Here is a 22721-nt window from a genome sequence, read left to right as displayed (position 1 = left end):
AAATCATCTGACAGTCATATGGGTACTCCCTTGTAGGTAACTGATTGTTTTTCTCTTGCTGCTTTTAAGATTCTCTCTTTGTCTTTTGCTCTTGGGATTTTAATGATGATGTGTCTTGGTGTGGTCCTCTTTGGATTCCTTTTGTTTGGGGTTCTATGCGCTTCCTTGACTTGGAAGTCTATTTCTTTCACCACATAGGGGAAGTTTTCTATCATTTCTTCAAATAGGTTTTCAATATCTTGCTGTCTCTCTTCTTCTGGCACCCCTATAATTCCGATGTTGGTATGCTTGAAGCTGTCCCGGAGGCTCCTTACCCTATCTTCGTATTTTTGGATTCGTTTTTCATTTTGCTTTTCCGGTTGGGTGTTTTTTGCTTTTTCGCATTTCAAATCTTTGACTTGATTCTTGCGCTCCTCTGGTCTGCTGTTGGGTGTCTGTGTAATATTCTTTATTTCAGTCAGTGTATGCTTAATTTCTAGTTGGTCCTTTATCACAACCTCAAGGGTCTCATTAGATTTCTTGAGGGTCATTAAGTTTATTGGCTGTTTCTAAAAAATTCTTGAAAAACCTTAAAAGTGTGGTTTTGAACTCTATATCCAGTAGTTTCCTTTCCTCCATTTCTGTCATTTGTGTCCTGTTTCTTTGTCTCCGCATTTTTTTATGCTTTGCTTTGTCGATAGAGTGGCTTTCTGTGCTAGGTGTCCTATAGGGCCCAGTGGCTCAGCCTCCCCAATTACCTGAGGTAGACACTCTTGGTGCACCCCCTTGTGGGCTTTGTGCACAGTCTTGTTGTAGTCAAGCCTTGATTGTAGTTGGTATCACTGGGAGGAATTGACCTCCTGGCCAATTGGTTGTGAGAATCAGCTGTGTCTGAAGTGGGAGAACTTCTGTGCTGGAGACACCCCTCTGGGGCAAGACTTGCTTCAGTGGGGCTTTGGTGTTCACTGAGTTTGCCCCCTGAGTGTGTCCTATATGGATCCCAAGAGCTGGAATCTGGATGGTCCCACTCTGACCACCAAGCACACTGGCTCCTGGATCTGTAAGGAGGTGCTAATCTAGCCTCTTCCTGAGGCTACCCAGGGGGAGTCACCTGTGATACAATGCAAGTTCCCCTGGGGTCTTGGCCAGCTGCAGATTGTTAGGTAATTATCATATTGCAAAGGGCCAGGCCTTTCATATGCAAAAGCATCCTTGCACAGCTTGGGGGGTGGGGCTCCAGGGGATCAACAGGGCAGAGCAAGCAGCTATGGCTGCCCTCAGAGGCCCGACTTCTCAGTGTCCTAGCAATTAGTGCAAATACCCCCGAGAGAAAGCTGCCCTCAAGTTCTGACCAATGCCAGACAGTCCAGTTTCTCCAATATGAGTCTGGGTCCCCAGAGAGTCGCCCAGAACTGGAGCTCAGAGATTTAGACTCCCTCCCGATTGAAAAAGACAACCCTGTCCTCAGACGCCAGCCCTCTCCCCATGTGCCTCTGTACCTCTGTATTTTAGTTCCACACCTCACCTCCTCTGAGTCTCAGTGCTTTTCTCTTTCCTTCTAGTTGTAGAATTTCCACTCAGCCAGCCTTCCTGTGGTTCTGGATGATGTCTGTTCCTTCTTTTAGTTGTATTTTTGAAGTGTTTGTGAGAGGCAGCAATCTCTGGTGTTTACCTATGCCGCCATCTTGGTTTCTCAGCTGAACAAGATATTTTTAAGGCTACATTCTTGCTATCTCTCCTCCCTGCTTTTGTCACACCTCAGAGGTACTTGGCACCAAGGACCTCTTGATTATAATCAATGACAATGACTGCTCCACAGAAGATAAAGAATCCTGGATTTCCTCAGATCTGTGTACACAGGGCTCCTCTGGTCTTTTCTTCAAAATAAATTTCTGGTGTAGCTTTAGATGAAGTCCATTCCTCTAATGGAATTAGGTGAATGTTTCTGCAGTGAAATAACTGAATAAAATGGCAAACACCATCATCTGAAAAGCCACTTTCACCAACAGTCAGAAAATGTTGTGTGTGGCTAGTCAGTTAGGGTAGATTGTGAGGAAAAGCTCAGTAAGGAACTCAGTTGTGGCCCAGTGTGCCGTGCACTGTGGTGACAAATTGTACTCAAAAGGACTGTTCCGCTGTAACTGGCTTGGCTCAGTGGATAGAGCGTCAGCCTGCGGACTGAAAGGTCCCGGGTTCGATTCCAGTCAAGCCATGTACCTTGGTTGCAGGCACATCTCCAGTGGGGAGTGTGCAGGAGGCACCTGATCGATGTTTCTCTCTCATCAATGTTTCTAACTCTCTATTTCTCTCCCTTCCTCTCTGTAAAAAATCAATAAAATATATATATTTTTAAAAAGGACTCTGTTCCAACCCGAGATGCATGGTGCAGACAGAGGAGACTGGGAAGGAGGCCTTGAGTCCAGAACATGACCTAGGCTGCAGGGAAAACATGGTGAGAGCCATTGTCTAATTTAGCAAGTAGGCATACAGAGGAGAGAATCACATGGCCAGTAGGTACTAGCATGAATAAGAGGTGAGCACCCGTCCAATGAGACCAGATTCATGTAGGACTCCAGCATCACTTGGGAATTAGGTCCCCAAACTCATGTCCAATTGTATCCACTCCTGCAGCGTGAATGTCAGTGCCACATAGGAACACCCTGTGAAGGGTCAAATTGAGGCAAGAAATTCATTGCAGTGGATGGGGGGCACAGCATGACACCCAACATGTGTGTGAAGGTACAGAGACCCAGACCAAATTACCGCGGTCTCATGTGGGTCAAACTCTGCTCTGGGAACAAGGGGAAGCAGAACAACAGCAGCTCATTCTGAAAGCAGGTTCCCTGGAAAAACCACTGCAGCTGAGAAATGATGGCATTGCCCTGAACAAGGTGAGGCCAAGGGTGTAAAGGGAATGGGAGGAAATGCGTACTGCAACCATGGAAACAGGAGCTGCAGCTGACCCACCCTGTTCCTCAGACTGTACCTGCAACAGTGAGTGATGCACATCAGTGGTAGAAACCGTTTCTGACGCTGGAGAAAACAATGGGTTAAAATCCAGCTCTTGAATCTGACACTTGTCTGTGGTGTAAACTTGGAGAGCTAAAATCATGTCTCAAATACTGAATATATTGAGGAAGCTGATATGAGTCTCTACTTGTCCAGGTTGTTGTGAGAATTCAAAGAGAAAATGATCAAAAATCTAATCCTGCAATCCTGGCAACAAGTAGTCAGCTTGTTACTTTTATTGATCTGAGAAGTCCAGAGTAAGCACCATCAATCATCTGCATGTCACATTCAGCCAACTGAGATTCAGGGAGCTCTAGTGAGGCTGCTGGACATTCCCAGGTGGGGCTAACCACAATGAGACCCGAATGCCCACAGCACCTGCTTCCCGGGAGCAGTCAGTGGCTTCTTGTAGGTCCCATTTCTTACTAAAATGTACCCAAAGATAAAGGTGCTTGTGGGCACCAGGGCAGTGAGTAGTGCCTGACCTGGGGAGGTGTCTGCAGGAAGAGGCTGGAGTTGCAAGCAGACTTAGACTGAGAACAATCAATGCTGAGAGAGAATCATTGATCAGCTGCCTCCTGCATGCCCCACACTGGGGATGAAGCCAGGGAACAGGCATCCTCCCTGACTGTGAATGGAACCATGACCTCCTCATTCATGGGTCCATATGGAAAAACTGAGACATGATAGCTGTGTTCTCAACAATTGTGTTCCTATCTCTCGCTCCCTCCCCCTTGTTCTATGAAATCAATGAAAAAAAATTTAAAAAATCAATGCATTGAAAGAGGGAAACGTACTTATACGTTTTAGTTATACGTTTAAGTTGCCTGGTAGTAGAGCGCAGGCTATAAAAACTACCCGCAAACAATGTGTTAAAATATTTATTTAAAAAATATTAACACATATTATTCTAATACAAAAAAAGCACTTAAGACTTAGAGAAAAGGCTCACCATAAATTCTTACAAAAAATACAATCAAACAACGGTGAGTTAGAAACAGAAATTTACAGAGTATCTTTAAACTACAGGCCTGGTCCACGACATTCAGTACACAGGGGACATTTCAGCCCGGGTTGTGTCCTTTTGCAATCTGAAGCCCTGGGAAGATGTCTGATTGACAAAGGTAAATAACACTAATATCCATATAAAGAATTATACAAAAATGTTTGTACCAGCTTTATGAGCAATAACCAAATATTTATTAAAATGGATACACGGCCCTAGCTGGTTTGGCTCGGTGGATAGAGTGACGGCCTGCGGACTGAAAGGTCCCAGGTTCGATTCCGGTAAAGGGCATGTACCTTGGTTGCGGGCACATGTCCAGTAGGGGGTGTGCAGGAGGCAGCTGGTCGATGTTTCTCACTCATCAATGTTTCTAACTCTCTCCCTTACTCTCTGTAAAAAATCAATAAAATATGTTTTTAAAAAATGGACACAGGATTGTGGTATATTCAAAGATAAGAATATCTACCACAGCCCTAGGCAGTTTGTCTCTGGATAGAGCATAGGCCTGCAGACCAAAGGGTCCCACATTCGATTCCAGTCCAATGCAAGTACCTTGGTTCAAGACTACTTCCAAGCTCGGGGCCCTGGTCAAGGCTCATGAAGGAGGCAACCAATCGATGTGTTTCTCTCACATTGATGTTTCTCTCGACTTTCCCTCTCTCTTCCACTCTCCAATGGAGAAATATCCTCCCGTGAGGATGAACAACAACAACGAAAAGAATATTTATCAACAAAATAGCCCTGACTGGTTTGGCTCAGTGGATAGACGGTCGGCCAGCGGACTGAGGGGTCCCTGGTTCGATTCCGGCCAAGGGCATATACCTTGGTTGCGGGCACATCCCCAATGGGAGGTGTGCAGGAGGCAGCTGATTGATATTTCTCTATCACTGATGTTTCTAACTCTCTACCCCTCTCCCTTCCTTTCTGTGAAAAACCAATAAAATATATTTAAAAAAATATTTAAAAAAAAATAAATAAAAAAGATGCCGAACCAGTTTTGCTCAGTGAATAGAGCATCAGCCTGCGGACTCAAGGGTCCCAGGTTCGATTCTGGTCAAGGGCATGTACCTTGGTTGGGGGCACATGCCCACTGGGGGCCGTGCAGGAGGCAGTTGATCCATCTCTCTCATCGATGTTTCTAACTCTCAATCCCTCACCCTTCTTCTATGTAAAAAATCAATAAAATATATTAAAAAAAAATAAAATAAAGAAGATGACTTAGTAATATATCTTTAATAAATGTCCAACAATTTATGAAATATAAATTAAAGCAGGAATATACTTAGAAAAAGCGAAGATAAGTATTAAAATGGAATATAAATTCCTGGGTACTAGGAAAGCTGTGAAGAACAGCAACAAATTAAACGAGGTCATGAAGCAACTACAGTCATAATTATGATCAGTATTATGAGTAGAACTAGTAGCCCAGTGCACGAAATTCATGCACATTAAAAGGGAATTAATTGCCCTAACTGGTTTGGCTCAGTGAATAGAGCATCAGCCAGAGGATCAAGGGTCCTGGGTTCGATTCCGATCAAGGGTATGTACCTTGGTTGCGGGTACATCCCCAGTGGGGAGTGTGCAGGACGCAGATGATCGATGTTTCTGGCTCACCGATGTTTCTAACTCTCTATTCCTCTCCCTTCCTCTCTGTAAAAAAATCAATAAAATATATTTTTTTAAAAAAACAGCACAGCATAAATAGTTGCGGGTACGTTACATAATGTAGGTGATTAAATGTATGAGATAAAATTCAGAGCAATGAGACTTCACATATTTTCTTATACAATTGTTAAGTCCTAACAATTCACACTGTTAGGACTTAAGAAATAACAATTTCTTAATTGTTAAGAAATTACATTTTGAACACATCAAAGAAATTTTTCACATTCGGACTCTTTTGTGCAAAGCAAATTTACAAATTAGGGAGAGAGATATCTCACATTAATTACACTCATACGACTTTCTCGTATATGAACTCTCTGATGACAATGAAGGTGAGAGTTAGTTGTAAAAGATTGTCCACATTCACTGCATTTATAAGCATTTTCTCCTGTATGAACTGTCTGATGATGGTGAAGGTTGGTGAAACTGGTATAAAATTTCCCACAGTTAATGCACTTATAAGGCTTTTCGCCTGTAAGAACTTAGATGATATTGGAGACCATTGCGGCCTGCAAAAGATTTCCCACATTCACTGCATTGATAAGACTTTTTTCCTGTGTGAACACTGATGATGATGAAGGTCAATGCTCCAGGTAAAAGATTTCTCACATTCACTGAATTTCTAAAGCTTTTCTCCAGTGTGAACTTTCTGATGACTGTGAAGGTGGGCCTTAGTGGTAAAAAATTTCCCACATTCAGAGCATTTATAAGGCTTTTCTCCTGTATGAACTCTCTGATGACGATAAAGCATACTGCTAGTGATGAAATATTTTCCACATTCATTGCATTTAAAAGGCTTTTCTCCTGTATGCACTTTCTGATGACGATAAAGTATACTACTGGTGATAAAAGACTTTCCACATTCAGTACATTTAAAAGGCTTTTCTTCTGTATGAACTCTCTGATGAGTACGAAGGTAGGACTTACCAGTAAAAGATTTCCCACATTCACTACAATTATAAGGCTTTTCTCCTGTGTGAACTCTCTGGTGATACTGTAGTGTAGCCCTAGCAGTAAAAGATTTCCCACATTCACTGCATTTAAAAGGCTTTTCTCCAGTGTGAACTTTCTGATGATTGTGAAGGTGGGCCTTACTGGTAAAAGATTTCCCACATTCACTGCATTTATAAGGCTTTTCTCCTGTATGAACTCTCTGATGACGATAAAGTATACTGCTGGTGATAAAAGACTTTCCGCATTCAATGCATTTATAAGGCTTTTCTCCTGTATGAACTCTCTGATGACGATAAAGTATACTGCTGGTGATAAAAGACTTTCCACAGTCACTGCATTTAAAAGGCTTTTCTCCTGTATGAACTCTCTGATGAGTACGAAGATAGGACTTACGGGTAAAAGATTTCCCACATTCACGGCATTTATGAGGCTTTTCTCCCGTGTGAACTCTCTGGTGATATTGTAGTGTAGCCCTAGCAATAAAAGATTTTCCACAGTCACTGCATTTATGAGGCTTTTCTCCAGTGTGAACTCTCCGATGACATTGGAGACCCTTGATATCTGTAAAAGTTTTTCCACATTCACTACATTGATAAGGCTTTTCTCCTGTGTGAACTCTCTGATGATACTGGAGACCAATGCTACGTGTAAAAGACTTTCCACATTCACAGCATTTATAAGGCTTTTCTCCCGTATGAACTCTCTCATGATTATGAAGGTTGGAGTTAGTTTTAAAAGCTTTTCCACATTCACTGCACTGATAAGGCCTTTCTCCAGTGTGACCTCTCTGATGACAATGAAGTTCCGATCTAGTGATAAAAGACTTCCCACATTCACTGCAATGATAAGGTCTCTCTCCAGTGTGCACTCTCTGATGACGACAAAGTTTAGTACTACTGGTGTAAGCTTTCCCACATTCACTACATTTATAAGGCTTTTCTCCATTGTGAACTCTCTGATGATATTGGAGACCCGTGGTACTTGTATAAGTTTTTCCACATCCAGTGCATTGATAAGGCTTTTCACCAGTGTGAACTCTCTGATGTCTACGAAGTTTGGCGTTAGTGGTAAAAGTTTTCCCACATTCAGTGCATTGATAAGGTTTTTTTCCTGTGTGAACTCTCTGATGATTACGAAGGTGAGAGTTAGTTGCAAAAGATTTTTCACATTTAGAGCACACAAAACATCGCTTTCCAACATGAACCCCCTTTTCCTTAATAAACATGTGGGTGCAACTAATGTCTTTCTTATATTCTTTACTGGTGTCACAATTTTCTCTCCTTTGAAACATCATCTCAGGAGTTGAAATAGCATTTGGACTGTCCCTGGTCAGAGGGGCCTTTAGGTGGAGATGTCCTGACTTGGTAAGGACACCCCGCCCAACTTTCCTGCAGATGAAAAGATTCTGGGACACATTGAAATTGCAGCTGTTTGCAAGTGAGATTCTGTCCACACTTCTAATGAAAGACTTCTTTCTCACATGCTGCTGGTGAAATTTTACAGTGAAAGAAAACTGTGTTGCACATGCCCCACACTTCAACAGTATCTGTCCGTGTTGTGTTCCCTGCAGATCCATCACGTGGAAAATGTTTCCCAAGGTTAATCCACAACTCTCACAGGGGTGGCTGTTCAGGGAAGACAAGGCTTCCCTGGGATTCCTTCCCTGTGACACTCTAACGGAAATGTTCTGCTCAGGTGCCTCCGCATTCTCTGCTCCACAGCAGCAACCTGTATAAAAGTAAATACTGGTGAGGTACATGTTGACCTTATGAAAACAGAATATCTTCAACACGAATCATTAACTGTCCTGACTAGGCATGATTGCATAGAAAGATTTTCAACATGAGTGAGACACAGTGAAAAAAATGCTGTTATAAATAACGTGGCCCCAAAAGTCAGTCGATGATGGAAATATCAGCAAGAGAGGAACAGAGGCATATGAGTAGTTACAAAGAAGAGAGGAAGGCTCTACTCATTGTTCTTGCACAAACAGCTTCCATTAGAGCTTTACATTCTGACCATGTAAGTCTCTGTGGAATAATTTCAAGCTACTCAAAGCCATAAAAATTATTTGTAGTAGATCACAGGATATACAATTTCAATATAATAACACGTGTGCTCTCCAAGGTGCTGCAGGTATGGACCAAGGTTGGCTTGCTGTGAAGAGAGACTTGTGAAAGAGGCAGAGGTGAAAAGTCAAGACAGGTGAAGATTATCTGTGATCTGTAACCCTAAGTAGAGATGATCACAATTAGAATTGAATACTTGGCAAAGTATTAACAATAAGCACAAACAAGAATAATTCGTTGAGGAATGAACAACTGCAACAATACACCGGGTTTCTACCTATGAATGTAACAAAGGCCTGTCGTGAATTCCTTCCCAATGACCCTTCCCCAAAGAAAGACCGCGTGGGGTCCATTGTGTCATTCATAAAGTCGTGTTTCTTCTCTGATGAGGTATTGCTTGCGATAAATGATGCATAGAACATGGAGGGTCAATACTGTGGCAGAACAACAAAGGAGAAATGAGATCACAGTCAAAAGACCTATGTAAGTGACATCAGCAAGATGGCAATATCAGAGATATGCGCTTCTTCCCCCATCCCAGTGTAAGTAGACAGCTTTCCATGAACAAAAACCCCACAGGAAAATGGAATAAGAGTACCATGAAGACAAAAAGTATCACAGACACAAATAAAGGAGAACTGTACAGAAAGAATGACTAGAAAGACTGGGTGAACAAATATATTTGATGATACCTACAGTCAAAAACAAGGGTCAGAGTTACCTCCAGCAGCCACTGTGCTTCTGCTATCATTGACCCTAGTGGCCAAAATCTGGAAAGTGGTGTGTTTAAAAACCTCAGAATGCCTTGGCTAGTATGGCTCAATTGGTTGGAGCATAGTCCTGAGTACCAAAGGGTCGAGGATTTAATTCGCAGTCAAGGCACATATATGAATGTGGGTTCCATTTCCCCTTAGATTGTGTACAGAAGGCAGCCAATTGATGTTTATCCCTCACACTGATGTTTCTCTCTCTCTCTCTCCATCTCTCTTCCTCTATTTCTGAAAGCAATAATAAATATATAAATAACTATTTCAAGGTAGTTCGACCCAAAAATAAAAACAATCTACTGACAAAGTAAAACAAAACAAAACACGACAACCTATCAAAATCATGTATAAAAATCAGAAAATACAATTGTAAGAGGAAATTTTATAGGGAAAAATGCCTACATTATGAAAAAAGATATCAAAAACCTAACCTTCCAGCTCAGGAATCTATAAACAAAACAAGAAAATAAACTGAAAGATTGCCAAGAAATGACACAAGAAATATTTGAACAAGCATCAATTAAAGGGAGAGAAGACAAAATAAACAAAATCGCCGAAACCGGTTTGGCTCAGTGGATAGAGCGTTGGCCTGCGGACTGAAGGGTCCCGGGTTCGATTCCGGTCAAGGGCATGTGCCTGGGTTGCGAGCACATCCCCGGTAGGAGATGTGCAGGAGGCAGCTGATCGATGTTTCTCTCTCATCGATGTTTCTAACTCTCTATATCTCTCCCTTTCTCTCTGTAAAAAATCAATAAAATATATTTAAAAAAAAAAAAAAAAAAACAAAATACCTAACAGGTACTTTTCTCAAATACAAAAATTGGTAAACCTTGATCTAGACCAAGGGTGGGCAACACCTAGCACATGCTGGCATGCGAAACCCTCTCTTATAATCTTCCATTTACAATATTTTTCTTAATATCGACTTTTTTATTTTTCAGATAAATTCAGTGCAGGTGCACCTTAGATAAATAAATAATTTTACATAACATGTATACATTAAAAACTCAATGTATTTTTCATCATCATGTACTGTGTTTTTGTCGCTCGAATGAATTTTATTATTTCTTCAAGATTCTTTACATACGTACATATTAAGAGATATCAAGTAGGCATAACATGTTCTCAAAAATTAGGGTTGGCACGCAGAATTTTAAGTCACAGATTTTGCTGGTTTTGGCACGCACTCACAAAAAGGTTGCTCACCCCTAATCTAGACTAAAGCAAAAAACAAAAACAAATAAGTAAAAAAGAAAAACAAACCTCAACGAAATGAAAAAAGAAATGAAACGAAAGATGTTACACCTGACACTATGAACCCCAAAGCATCATAACAGAGGTTGATATTACGAAACGAGAATACCAAACTTACAAGCCACAGCTTCCTCTGACCTTCAGGAGGTCCTGGGGTGGAGGGGTAGACGAAGACATATATGAGGAGAAACTGGACTGACTGGCATCAGGGCAGGAACGAAGGGGTGGCTTTCTCCCAGACAGAGGTGCTCGCAGAGGTCATTATACCTACATTGGGCCATCCCAGGTCGCAAGTCTGATTGACAACCATTTCAGTTTTTCCTTAGGATTCCTTCAGACTTAATTTTATCCCATTTAAAACCCCACCCAAGGTCTGTCTGAGGAATAGCAGCTGTGTGTGAAGTCTACCCCCACCAGTCAGAGGATCCACCACAACTGTGAACAGCACCCACCAAAGGAGCTGCTACCACTGAGGAGCAGCTGCTATCACAACCGCCCGAGGAGCAACCGCAGCCCGAGGAGCCACTGCGACCCAAAGAGCAGCCACTGAACGACTGAACATCTAGATATGGCGGTGTGATCAAACATGGGTAGACAAAGAATCCCTCAAAGGAAAGAAAAGGAGGATTCGCCAGAAAAGCAGCTAAGTGATACAGAGGCATGTAACATGACAGAAAAAGAACTCAGATTAAGGGTCCTAGAATGCATAAACCAGATAGAGGAAAAAATCAACAACTTATGCAAGAAGCAAGAAGAAACAGATGAAAAAAATAATAAATTATGTAAGAACCAAGAAGAAATGAAGAGTGATGTAGCTGCAATAAAAAACACCACTGAAAGTTTCAACAGTAGACTAAGAAAAGCCGAGGACCGAATTAGCGAATTAGAAGAGAGGGAAACAAAACACACCCAAACTGAACAGCAATTGGAGAAAAAAATTAAAATACAGGAGGAGAGCCTAAGGGAGCTATGGGACAACATAAAACAAAACAACATAGGAATAATAGGGGTGCCAGAACAACAGAAAGAGGAACAAGGGTTAGAAAACCTATTTGAAGAAATAATACCAGAAAACATTCCTGAGGTGGGAAGACAAAAGTCACACAAGCACAGAGAGTCCCAAACAAGGTGAACCTGAAAAGACCCACACCAAGACACATCGTAATTACTATGGCAAATGTTCAGGACAAAGAGGGGATCTTAAAGGCTGCAAGAGAGAGACGGAAATATACATTCAAGGGATCTCCCATTAGATTATCAAATGATTTCTCAACAGAAACACATCAGGCCAGAAAAGAATGCACAGAAAATTACAAAGTGATGCAAAGCAAAGGACTGAATCCAAGAATACTCTATCCAGCAAGGCTATCACTCAAAATTGAAGGGGAAATAAGAAGCTTCACAGACAAAAAAAGGCTAAGGGAGTTTATCACCACCAAGCCAGCAATGCAAGAAATGCTAAAGGGACTGGTGTAAAAAGAAGAAATAAAAAGCTCAGAAAGAAAACAGCCACACAAAAAAAGAAATGGCTACAAACAAGTACCTTTCAATAACAACTTTAACCGTAAACGGACTAAATGCTCCAACCAAAAGACATCGAGTGGCTGAATGGGTGAAAAAACATGACCCATATATTTGCTGTCCACAAGAGACCCACCTCAGAAGGGACTCACACAGACTGAAAGTGAAGGGATGGAAAAATATCTTTCAGGCAAATGGAAAGGAAAAAAAAGCTGGGGTAGCAATACTTATATCGGACAAAATAGACCTCAAAGTAAAGGCCATAACAAGAGATAAGGAAGGCCACTTCATAATACTAAAGGGATCAATACAACTAGAAGATATAACCCTGATAAACATATATGCACCCAATGCAGCAAATACATTAAAAAAAAAAAAAACTCCTGGAAGATATCAAAGGAGAGATTGACAACAATACAATCATAGTAGGGGATTTTAATACATCACTGACATCACTTGATAAATCCTCTAGACCAGGGGTGGGCAAACTTTTTGACTCGAGGGCCACAATGGGTTTTTAAACTGGACCGGAGGGCCAGAACAAAAGCATGAATGGAGTGTTTGTGTGAACGAATATAAATTCAAAGTAAACATCATTACATAAAAGGGTACGGTCTTTTTTTTTTTTTTTTTTAGTTTTATTCATTTCAAACAGGCCGGATCCAGCCTGCAGGCCGTAGTTTGCCCACAGCTGCTCTAGACAAACAATAAGCAAAGAAACAGCAATCCTAAATGATTCACTAGATCAGATGGACTTAATTGACATCTTCAGAACACTTCACCCCACAGCCACGGAATATACATTCTTCTCAAGGGCTCATGGGATATATTCAAAAATAGACCACATATTGGGTCACAAACAAAGTCTCCCCAAATTCAAGAAGATTGAAATCATACCAAGCATCTTCTCAGACCACAAGGGCATAATATTAGAAATAAACTACAATAAAAACAACCCAAAATACTCAAAACACTTGGAAGCTGAATAGCATGTTATTAAAAATTGGTCGGGTTACCAATGAGATCAAAGAAAAAATTAAAAACATCCTGGAAACTAATGACAATGAAAACACAACAATCTAAAACCTATGGGGACACAATTAAAGCAATCCTTAGAGGGAAGTTTATAGCTCTATCTCAAAAAACAAGAAAAAAGGATAGTAAGTCATCTAACTCTACAACTCAAAGAATTAGAAAGAGAGCAACAAGAAAAGTCCACAGTGAGCAGAAGGAAGGAAATAATAAAGATTAGAGCAGAAATAAATGACACAGAGTCCAAAAAAAAAAAAACAATACATAAAATCAATGACACCAAGAGCTGGTTCTTTGAAAGGATAAACAAGATCGATGAACCTCTAGCCAGGCTCACCAAGAAGGAAAGAGAGAGGACTCAAATAAACAAAATCAGAAATGATAGAGGCGAAATAACAACAGACCCCACAGAAATACAAATGATTGTTAAACAATACTATGGACAACTCTACTCCAACAAATTAGACAACCTGGAGGAAATGGACACATTCACAGAAAAATACAACATTCCAAAACTCAATCGGGAAGAATATACACCTAACAGCAGGCCAGAGGACAGCAAGAATCAAGTCAAAGATTTGAAATGTGAAGAAGCAAAAAACACCCAACTGGAAAAGCAAAAGGAAAAAAGAATCTGAAAATACGAAGATAGTGTAAGGAGCCTCTGGGACAGGTTCAAGCGTACCAACATCAGAATTATAGGGGTGCCAGAAGATGAGAGACAGCAAGATATTGAAAACCTATTTGAAGAAATAATGACAGAAAACTTCGCTTACCTGGTGAAAGAAATAGACTTCCAAGTGAAGGAAGGGCAGAGAACCCCAAACAAAAGGAATCCAAAGAGGACCACACCAAGACACATCGTCATTAAAATGCCAAGAGCAAAAGACAAAGAGAGAATCTTAAAAGCAGCAAAAGAAAGAAACTCAGTTACCTACCAGGGAGTATCGATAGGAATGTCAGCTGATTTCTCAACGGAAACTGTGCAGGCCAGAAGGGAGTGGCAAGAAATATTCAAAGTGATGAATGCCAAGAACCTACAACCAAGATTACTTTATCCAGCAAAGTTATCATTCAGAATTGAAGGTCAGATAAAGAGCTTCACAGATAAGGAAAAGCTAAAGGAGTTCATCAGCACTAAAACAGTATTATATGAAATGCTGAAAGGTATTCTTTAAGAAGAGGAAGAAGAAGAAAAAGGTAAAGATACAAATTAAGAACAACAAATATGCATCTATCAACAAGTGAATCTAAGAATCAAGTGAATAAATAATCTGATGTACAGAATGAACTGGTGATTATAATAGAATCAGGGACATAGAAAGGGAATGGACTGACTATTCCTGGGGGGAGGGAGGGAGGGAAAGGTGGGGATGCGGGAAGAGACTGGACAAAAATCGTGCACCTATGGATGAGGACTATGGGTGGGGAGTGAGGGCACAGGGTGGGGTGGGACCTGGGAGGAGGAGAGTTATGGGGGAAAAAGAGGAACAAATGTAATAATCTGAACAATAAATATTTAATTAAATAAAAAAAAAAAAGAAACAGAATTTCCAAAGGATGAGGCCCAGAAATCAGGATTTTAAAAAGATTCCCAGGTGATTCTAATGTGCAGCCAAGGTTGAGAACCATTGTCTTCGGAATAGAGAGGTAAAGTAGAAAGCAGTAGGAGCCCAAACCAGTTTGGATCAGTGGATAGAGACTCGGTCTGAGGACTGAAGGGTCCCACGTTCGATTCCGGTCAAGGGCATGTCCCTTGGCTGCAGGCACACCCCCAGTAGGGGGTGTGCAGGAGGGATGAGGCCCAGATATCAGGATTTTAAAAAGATTCCCAGGTGATTCTAATGTACAGCCAAGGTTGAGAACCATTGTCTTAGCACTATATAAAAAAGAAAGAAAACACACTGAGACTGGTAGGAGGTACAGAGGCATGGCAGGTGCTGCTCCTGTACCCATGGGGGACACTTTTTTAATTGGGAGAGAGATCGTCTCTGCAGAGGTCACCTGGAAGAAAAAGGGGTCCCAGTGTCACACCAGATGCCCCACACAGCGTCCCAGACTGGGGAAAAAAGGCCCTACTGGCAGTAAGAACTACGGGCTGTAAAAACAAGTGCGGACTGGGGCTCAGTGACACAGAGGCTGCAGGAGACCCAGCTGCTCCTCTTACAATGCCAGTACCACGAACTGAACTTACAACCTCCCGCTTCTTCTCACCTCCAAGGCCTGGTGAGCCGGGTGGTGGAGGGGCGGTTCAAGGCACATATGAGGGGAAACTGGACCAACTGGAATCTGGGCAGGAATTCGGGGGCAGCTTTCTCCAGGCAGAGTTGCTTCCTGTGGTCATTATACCTATGCTGCCACTTCCAAGATGGCAGGTCTTACAACCATTTCTGTGTGCTCCGACCTGGTGATTCCCTGAGACCTCACCCCATCCAATTTACAACTCCACCCAAGCTGTCCGCAGCAGCGTTTGTATATGAATTGCCTGCCTTTGCTCAGGTTAAAACCTGTCAAACAAGTTGCAGTTCAGTCAGGGAGCCCCAAACCTATCAATAAATGGCCTATACCTCACACAAGCACTAGCCTTCCTTTCTTCACAGCTGGGCCTCATCAGGGCACTTCTAAATTCGATGCAAAGAGGAGAATCTGCAGATCTCTCTGTAAATGCTGCTGGGTGGCTCCAGGCCGAGGCTGACTTTACACCTCCCTGGAGACCCAAGAGCCAGTGTACCCAGTGGTCAGTGTCATACAATAGCAGGTTACAACTCTTCACATCCATAAGCCACACACTCAAAGGGCAGACTCACTAACTACAAAAGCCCCACTGATGTAGGTCATGCTTCATAGGGGTCTCTCCTACACAGCAGCTCTCCCACTGTAGTCATAGTGACACCCATCAATGCTAAAATACTCGAGAAAATTCTGGCTAATCTGATCCAGCAATACATTAGAAAGATCATACACCATGACCAAGTGGGATTTATTCGGGGGATGAAAGATATCTGAAAATCAATAAATATGATACAACATATGTGCAAAAATGAAAGACAAAAATCATTTAAGCATATCAATTGATGCAGAAAAAGCATTTGACATAATCTGACACCCTTTCTTGAAAAAACTCTCAGCAAAGTGGGAGCCCAAGGATCATACACGTAATAAGAGCCTTATATGAAAAACCCACAGCCAACATTATATTCAATCAGCAAAAACTACAACCATTTTCACTTAGACAAGAACAAGACAGGGTTGCCGAAACCGGTTTGGCTCAGTGGATAGAGCGTCGGCCTGCGGACTGAAAGGTCCCAGGTTCGATTCTGGTCAAGGGCGTGTACCTGGGTTGCGGGCACATCCCCAGTGGGAGATGTGCAGGAGGCAGCTGGTCGATGTTTCTCTCTCATCGATGTTTCTAACTCTCTATCTCTCTCCCTTCCTCTCTGTAAAAAATCAATAAAATATATTAAAAAAAAAAAAAAAAAGAACAAGACAGGGATGACCACTTTGACTGCTCCTGTTTGATATAAAACTGGAAGTGCTAGCCATAACAATCTGAGAAGAAGCAGAGATTAAATGCATCATAATTGGAATATAAGAAAACTGTCATTATTCAAAGATGACATGATATTGTACATAGAAAACCCTAAAGACTCCATCAAAAAACTACTAAATTTAATAAATGCATTCAGAAATGTAGCAGGATACAAAATTAATAACCAGAAATCTATGGCTTTTTTATATACCAATAACGAACGCACAGATAAACAAACAAAATATCCTATCTACCATTGCAACAAAAAATTAGGATACGTAGGAATAAACTAACGAGGTAAAAGACCTGTACTCTGAAAACTACAGGAAGTTGAAAAAAAGAGATGGAAGAAGATATAAACAAATGGAAACATATACCGTGTTCATGGATTGGTAGAATCAACATCATTAAAATGTCCATAATACCCAAAGTACAAAACAATCTTCAGATTCAATGCAATCCCCCTTAAGATACCAACGGCATATTTCACAGACCTACAATATGAAATAATAATAGTAACAATAAAAAATAGCCACAAAAAAAATATCCCCAGCAATCTTGAGAAAGAACAAAGGTGGAGGAATGACAATACCAGATACCAAGGTATATTGCAAAAATGCCTGGTAATGGCACAACAACAGACATATAGAACAATGCAACAGAACAGAGAATCCCGAAATCGACCCAAGCCTTTATGCTCAATATCTGTCAAAGGAGGCAACAGCATTCAATGAAGTCAAGATAGTCTCTTCTTCAATTAATGGTGTTGGGAAAATTGGATACATGCAAAAAAATGAAACTAGACCACCAACTTATATCATACACAAAATAAACTAAATATAGATAAAGTCCGCAAACGTAAGATGGGAAACCATAAAAATCTTAGAAGAATCCACAGGCAGCAAAATATCAGACATATATCCTAGCAATGTCTTTATGGATAGCGTAATGTTTCCATTTCCTAGGGTAATGGAAACTAAGGAAAAAATGAACAACTAGAACTACGTCAAGATAAAAAGCTTCTGCACAGCAAAAGAAGCCATCAAAAAAACAACAAGAAAGCCCACTGAATTGGAGAACATATTTTCCAATGTTATATCCGATAAGGGTTTACTCTCCAACATTTACAGGGAACTTAAACACCTTAAGAAAAAGAAGATAAACGATCCAATCCAAAAACGGGCAAAGGACTTAAATACACACTTTTCGAAAGTGGTCATTCAGAAAGTCAAGAGACATATAAAAACATGCTCAAAGCCACTTATCCGAGAGACGCAAATCAAAACGACAATGAGATATCATCTCACACCTGTCAGGATGGCTATCATCAACTAATCAACAAAGGACAACGTGCTGGCAAGGATGTGGAGAAAAGGAACCCTTGTGCTCAGCTGGTGGGAATGCATATTGGTACAGACACTGTGGAATATAATGTAGAGTTTCCAAAAAATTAAAAATGGAACTCCCAATTGACCCATCTAGGAAAATATCGCAAGAAATAAAAAACAGCCCTAGGTGGTTTGGCTCAGTGGATAGAGCGTCGACCTGCAGGTTGAAGGGTCCCAGGTTGGATGACGCCCAAGGCAACATGCCTTGCTGTGGCTCGATTCCCAGTAGGGTGCATGCAGAACGCAGAGGTCAACCATTCTCTCTTATCATTGATTTTACTATCACTCTCTCCCTGTCCTTTCCTCTGAAATCAATAATGAAATATTAAAAAAAAAAAGAAAAAGAAATGAGAAACACCAATCAGAAAGGACATATGCACTCCTATGTTCATAGCAACGCAATTTACAATAGCTAAGATTAGGAAATAGCCTAAGTGCCCATCAGAGATGAGTTGATTAAAAAACTGTGGTACATCTACACAATGGAATACTAGGCTGCTGTCAAAAAGGAGGAACTCTTATTATTTGCAACAGCATGGATGGAACTGGACAGCATCATGCTAAGCAAAATACGCCAGATGGAGAAAGATAAATATCACATGATCTCACTCATTTGTGGTCAATGAGAGAAAATGGCGACATATGTAATACAATATATATTACTTTAAACAATAAATAATTTTTAAAAAAGAAATATTGTGAAAATATCCATACTACACAATGCAATCTACAGATTAAATGGAACCCTGAGGATAATTCTTATGGTACTTTACAAAGACATGAAAAGAGAACCTTGAAATGTATAGAACTAAAAAATGTGAATAGCAAAAACAATCGTGAGTGAGAAGCAAGCTGGTGGCATCACACTTCCTGACTTCAATTTCTTACAAAGACAAAGCAAGCAAACATTGTGTTGCTCAAGAAACACAAACACATACATCAACAGAACAGAACAGAAAACACAAAAGTAAACCCAGACACATACTTTCAAGTAATCACTGTCAAAATTGCAAGACAGAGAAGAAGGAAAAGATAGTTTCTTCAATGAATGGTGCTGCTGAAAATCAATACTCACATGGAAGCACAAAAATACTGGACACCACTGATAACATGCATAACAGAATTGAATATCAGCGCTAAAACTTAAAACGCCTCACGACAACCTAGAGAAAAAGTTTTGGAGATTTGTTTTGACATGATTTTCTGAATGTGACACCAACCACCACAAAAAAAAACCAAAAAAAAAAAAAACAGTCGAGATGACAACAAATAAAGAAAAAAGCTTCTTCACAGCACAACAGCAATACACAAAATGAAATGAAAGGAAATCGAGAGAACAGAAGAAAATAATTGCAAATCCTATGAAGGAATTCCTTGGGAGATTGTGGATTCAGTTCTGATCAGCACAATAAAGCGAATATTGAGATATAGACAGAAATTCACACAAGTAGTTGGCGTTCCCAGGGAATAATAAAGTTATGTTAATACTGTATTGGAAGCTAATAATGCAATGACTTGTCTGAAAAACAAACTCGATATAACTTCATTAAAAATACTTTACTGCTGCCAAAACGGGTTTGGCTCAGTGGATAGAGTGTCGGCCTGCGGACTGAAAGGTCCCAGGTTCGATTCTGGTCAAGGGCATGTACCTGGGTTGTGGGCACATCCCCAGTAGGAGATGTGCAGGAGGCAGCTGATCGATGTTTCTCTCTCATCGATGTTTCTAACTCTCTATCTCTCTCCCTTCGTCTCTGTAAAAAAAAAACCTCAAAAAAACTTTATTGCTAAGCAGTAGCAACAAGCATGTGAGCTTCCAAAAACATGGTTGTGAAAGGACAGAACAGGGCTGATAACCGTGTTCCTAACTCCTCTTCAAGCAAAAGCCATAGAATGTATCAGTTGCTCAGCCAGCCCTTATCTCAGCCAATAGGAACGCAAGGAAACTAGCCCAAGGCCAAAAGTATGCTAGCCACCTCGTGTCTTTGTGTAACCAGACCCTAGCTGCACCCTGCCCTTGCGTCATTAGCCCCCCCGACCCTCACTCAACCAACTGGAATCGGCCAAATCAGTGGTCCCAGTGAGCCCCCACCCCCTGACCCAAGCCCTATAAATTCTTTGTTCTTCCAAGACTCCAGGCTCTCTCTTGCATCCAGTAATGGAGGCAGGAGGGGGACCAAGTCCCGGGCTTGAATAAAAGACCCTTTGCTTTTGCATCGGAAAAGGCTCCCTGGTCGTGGATTATTGGGGACCTCAAACTCTGGGCATAACAGTAGCACTAGACCTGCTGAACGCAGGGTTGCCAAAAACATGGACTTTGTAGAAAAGCGGGTGTGGGGGAGTTATATCTGCAAAGCACTATTAAGCACATGCAAAAATAGGTGTTCCTGTATGTAATAAGCAATTAATATATAAAATATACAGGGTAGTTAGAACACTCTTTAACCAAAAAATACAGTTAATAAACAGGATAAGGATGTAGAGACAATTCTCCAAAAAATACGTACAAATGACCAACAGGAATATAGAAAATGCTTTACTCACTGATCAAGGTGGAATCCCTTAGGCTTCCAGCAACACTACCAACCACAAGTCCTTCCCTGTGAGTTTAGTACCGAGGGGAGTATTGGGACTTCGGGAACAGAAGGGAGCAGTGGAAACGGACCAACCCTCCCCAGGACAGCTGCTACCCAGAAAACAGGAAAATCAAGCAGTACCACAGTCTATATGGGAGGACAGAGCACACCCTGGGGGATGGAATCTGGGAAACCTCAAAGCCAAGTCCAGGTCTCTGGTGAGAGTGAGGGTCTTACCCAGAGAGGATATAAGTTCAAAGTTCTCCAGCATCACATTCAGGTACAGCTGTCTCTGACCCTCATCAAGGAGGCTCCATTCCTCCCTGGAGAAGTACAGGGCAATGTCCTCAAAGGTCACGCCAACCTGTCAGAATGGAGACAATTGAAACCAATGCTGCCTTTCAGAGAACCAGTAATTCTACTCCTTACACACCTTCCCGCCCTTAACCTCCTCCAGGGGCCCTGGTTACTGTGGACACCAGGCCCTAATGCTCATCACAGTCCCATTACTCACTGTGATGGCCCTCAGCAGAGCAGCTGAGTTGGGTGGGAAGGATTGGGGAAGGGGAGGGTAGAGAGCAACGCCATTTAAGGTCTGGGCGATGCCTGCAGGGCCCCAGCCTTCCTACCAGGCAACACCACTGCAGTCTCCTAGATCCTGCCTCCAAGACAAAGCCAAGCGTGGGTTTATGCTTCACCTTTAAGTCCCCACACCAGGTCCCGGGACCATCAGCTCACACTTCCTCCAGATGTGCACACCACTGGGTAATGTTTATCCCCTTCCCATATTCAGACCCCAGGTTCACTCCCTCAGCTCTGCCCCCTTCCTGCTCCAATGCCACTGGATCTCGCTGGACTCACCCATGAACTTGGCATATGGCGTGTAGAGAGCTTGTAGTCCAGCCGGATCCAGGACCACCCCAAGCCCCTGACGGACTCACAGCCGGGAAAGCCCGAATGAGTCTGTGCCGTCCTCCCTGCAGCCTCTGATCTTTCCGTCAATACTCACAGCCACATCCTCAGGGACCTTCAGATGCGAGTCACCCCCGTCCTCTCTGCCCTGCACTTGCTGTGTCCTCAGAAGCCACAACACTCCTCTCTCCCCTCCGCCTTCCTCACGGTCCCCCACGCGGGACTGAGCTGCAGGACGGGACAGGCGCCCTCCCCAGGCTGTGGTGTCTGTGTGAGGAGGCGGTGAGGGCCTGGGGGACTGAACTCACCTCAGCCCGTCTCCTCAGGGGGGGCGCCGCCATTGTCCTCTGTGGGCTGAGCGGGGCGGGAGCAGAAGCCGCTGCAGGAATGGCGGTCGCTGGCCCGGCCCTGGCGTGGGTTCGGGTGGCGACTCCGAGCTTCAATCCCACGTGTGAGCTGTGAGCACCTCTGGAGGCTCCGACCATGGGCTGTGAGGCGGGGAACACCGCTCTCCGGCCTTCTCCACGGGACTGCGGACTCGAAAAACCTCACCGCCTGAGACAAAAAAACGGAAGACAAAATCCTGCCACTAGGATTATCGGTCCCGCCCTCCCGAAGCGGCCAAACGGAAGTGCCTTCTCTGAGCCTCCATTGGCTCCGCCTGATGCCATTCCATGCTTGGCCTTCTGGGTAATGTAGTTTCTAAGCGCCAAGGCCAGGATCCAGTATTTCTCAGTTTACTCTAGAACTGGATTAGGGGCAAATAGCCCAAGAACACACCAAGTACATTCAGGGTCCTCTAGCGCCTTCAGGGGAGTTTATTTCCGAGGCAAGTTTGTTTCTCCTGCACCTGCACGGCTTCCTTTATCTGCAGGTTTTACATATATTTGTTCAGGACTTGCTCTTTCTGAGTGGCAGGCATTCTTTGCTCATTCAAGAATTTTGAATGTGTCTCCCTCGGGCCATATGTTTCTGGAGGAGGTTGTTCAAGTCCCTGCCTTAAGCTGCCTCCATTGAATCCATTATACATAGTTAAGGTCACAAACAGACCCTCATACTTAAA

At 42.3% G+C, this 22721-nt stretch overlaps 1 protein-coding gene across 2 annotated transcripts in view; it reads right to left on the bottom strand.

Moving 5' to 3' along the window:
* The window catches only part of LOC102417454 (zinc finger protein 883-like), a 36384-nt gene extending 15322 nt beyond the window's left edge, over positions 1-21062 (bottom strand). The window contains exons 1-2 of one of the 2 annotated variants that reach the window (XM_023743761.1): positions 20984-21048; positions 5679-8341 (exon numbers count right to left, since the gene is read on the bottom strand). In XM_023743761.1, coding sequence (XP_023599529.1) covers positions 6282-8341; positions 20984-21017 — 2094 coding nt within the window. In that variant the 5' untranslated portion in view covers positions 21018-21048 and the 3' untranslated portion in view covers positions 5679-6281. Of the gene's footprint in view, positions 1-5678; positions 8342-20983 lie in introns of those variants that run through there. The other variant, XM_023743760.1, reaches the window with a different exon arrangement.
* Positions 21063-22721: the final 1659 nt, after the last annotated feature.

The sequence above is a fragment of the Myotis lucifugus genome, unplaced genomic scaffold (genome assembly GCF_000147115.1).
Source record: "Myotis lucifugus unplaced genomic scaffold, Myoluc2.0 scaffold_412, whole genome shotgun sequence".
NCBI classification, from domain to species: domain Eukaryota; kingdom Metazoa; phylum Chordata; class Mammalia; order Chiroptera; family Vespertilionidae; genus Myotis; species Myotis lucifugus.
The sequence above is the reverse complement of the archived record's forward strand: the minus strand, read 5'-3'. Positions and strand labels throughout refer to the sequence as shown.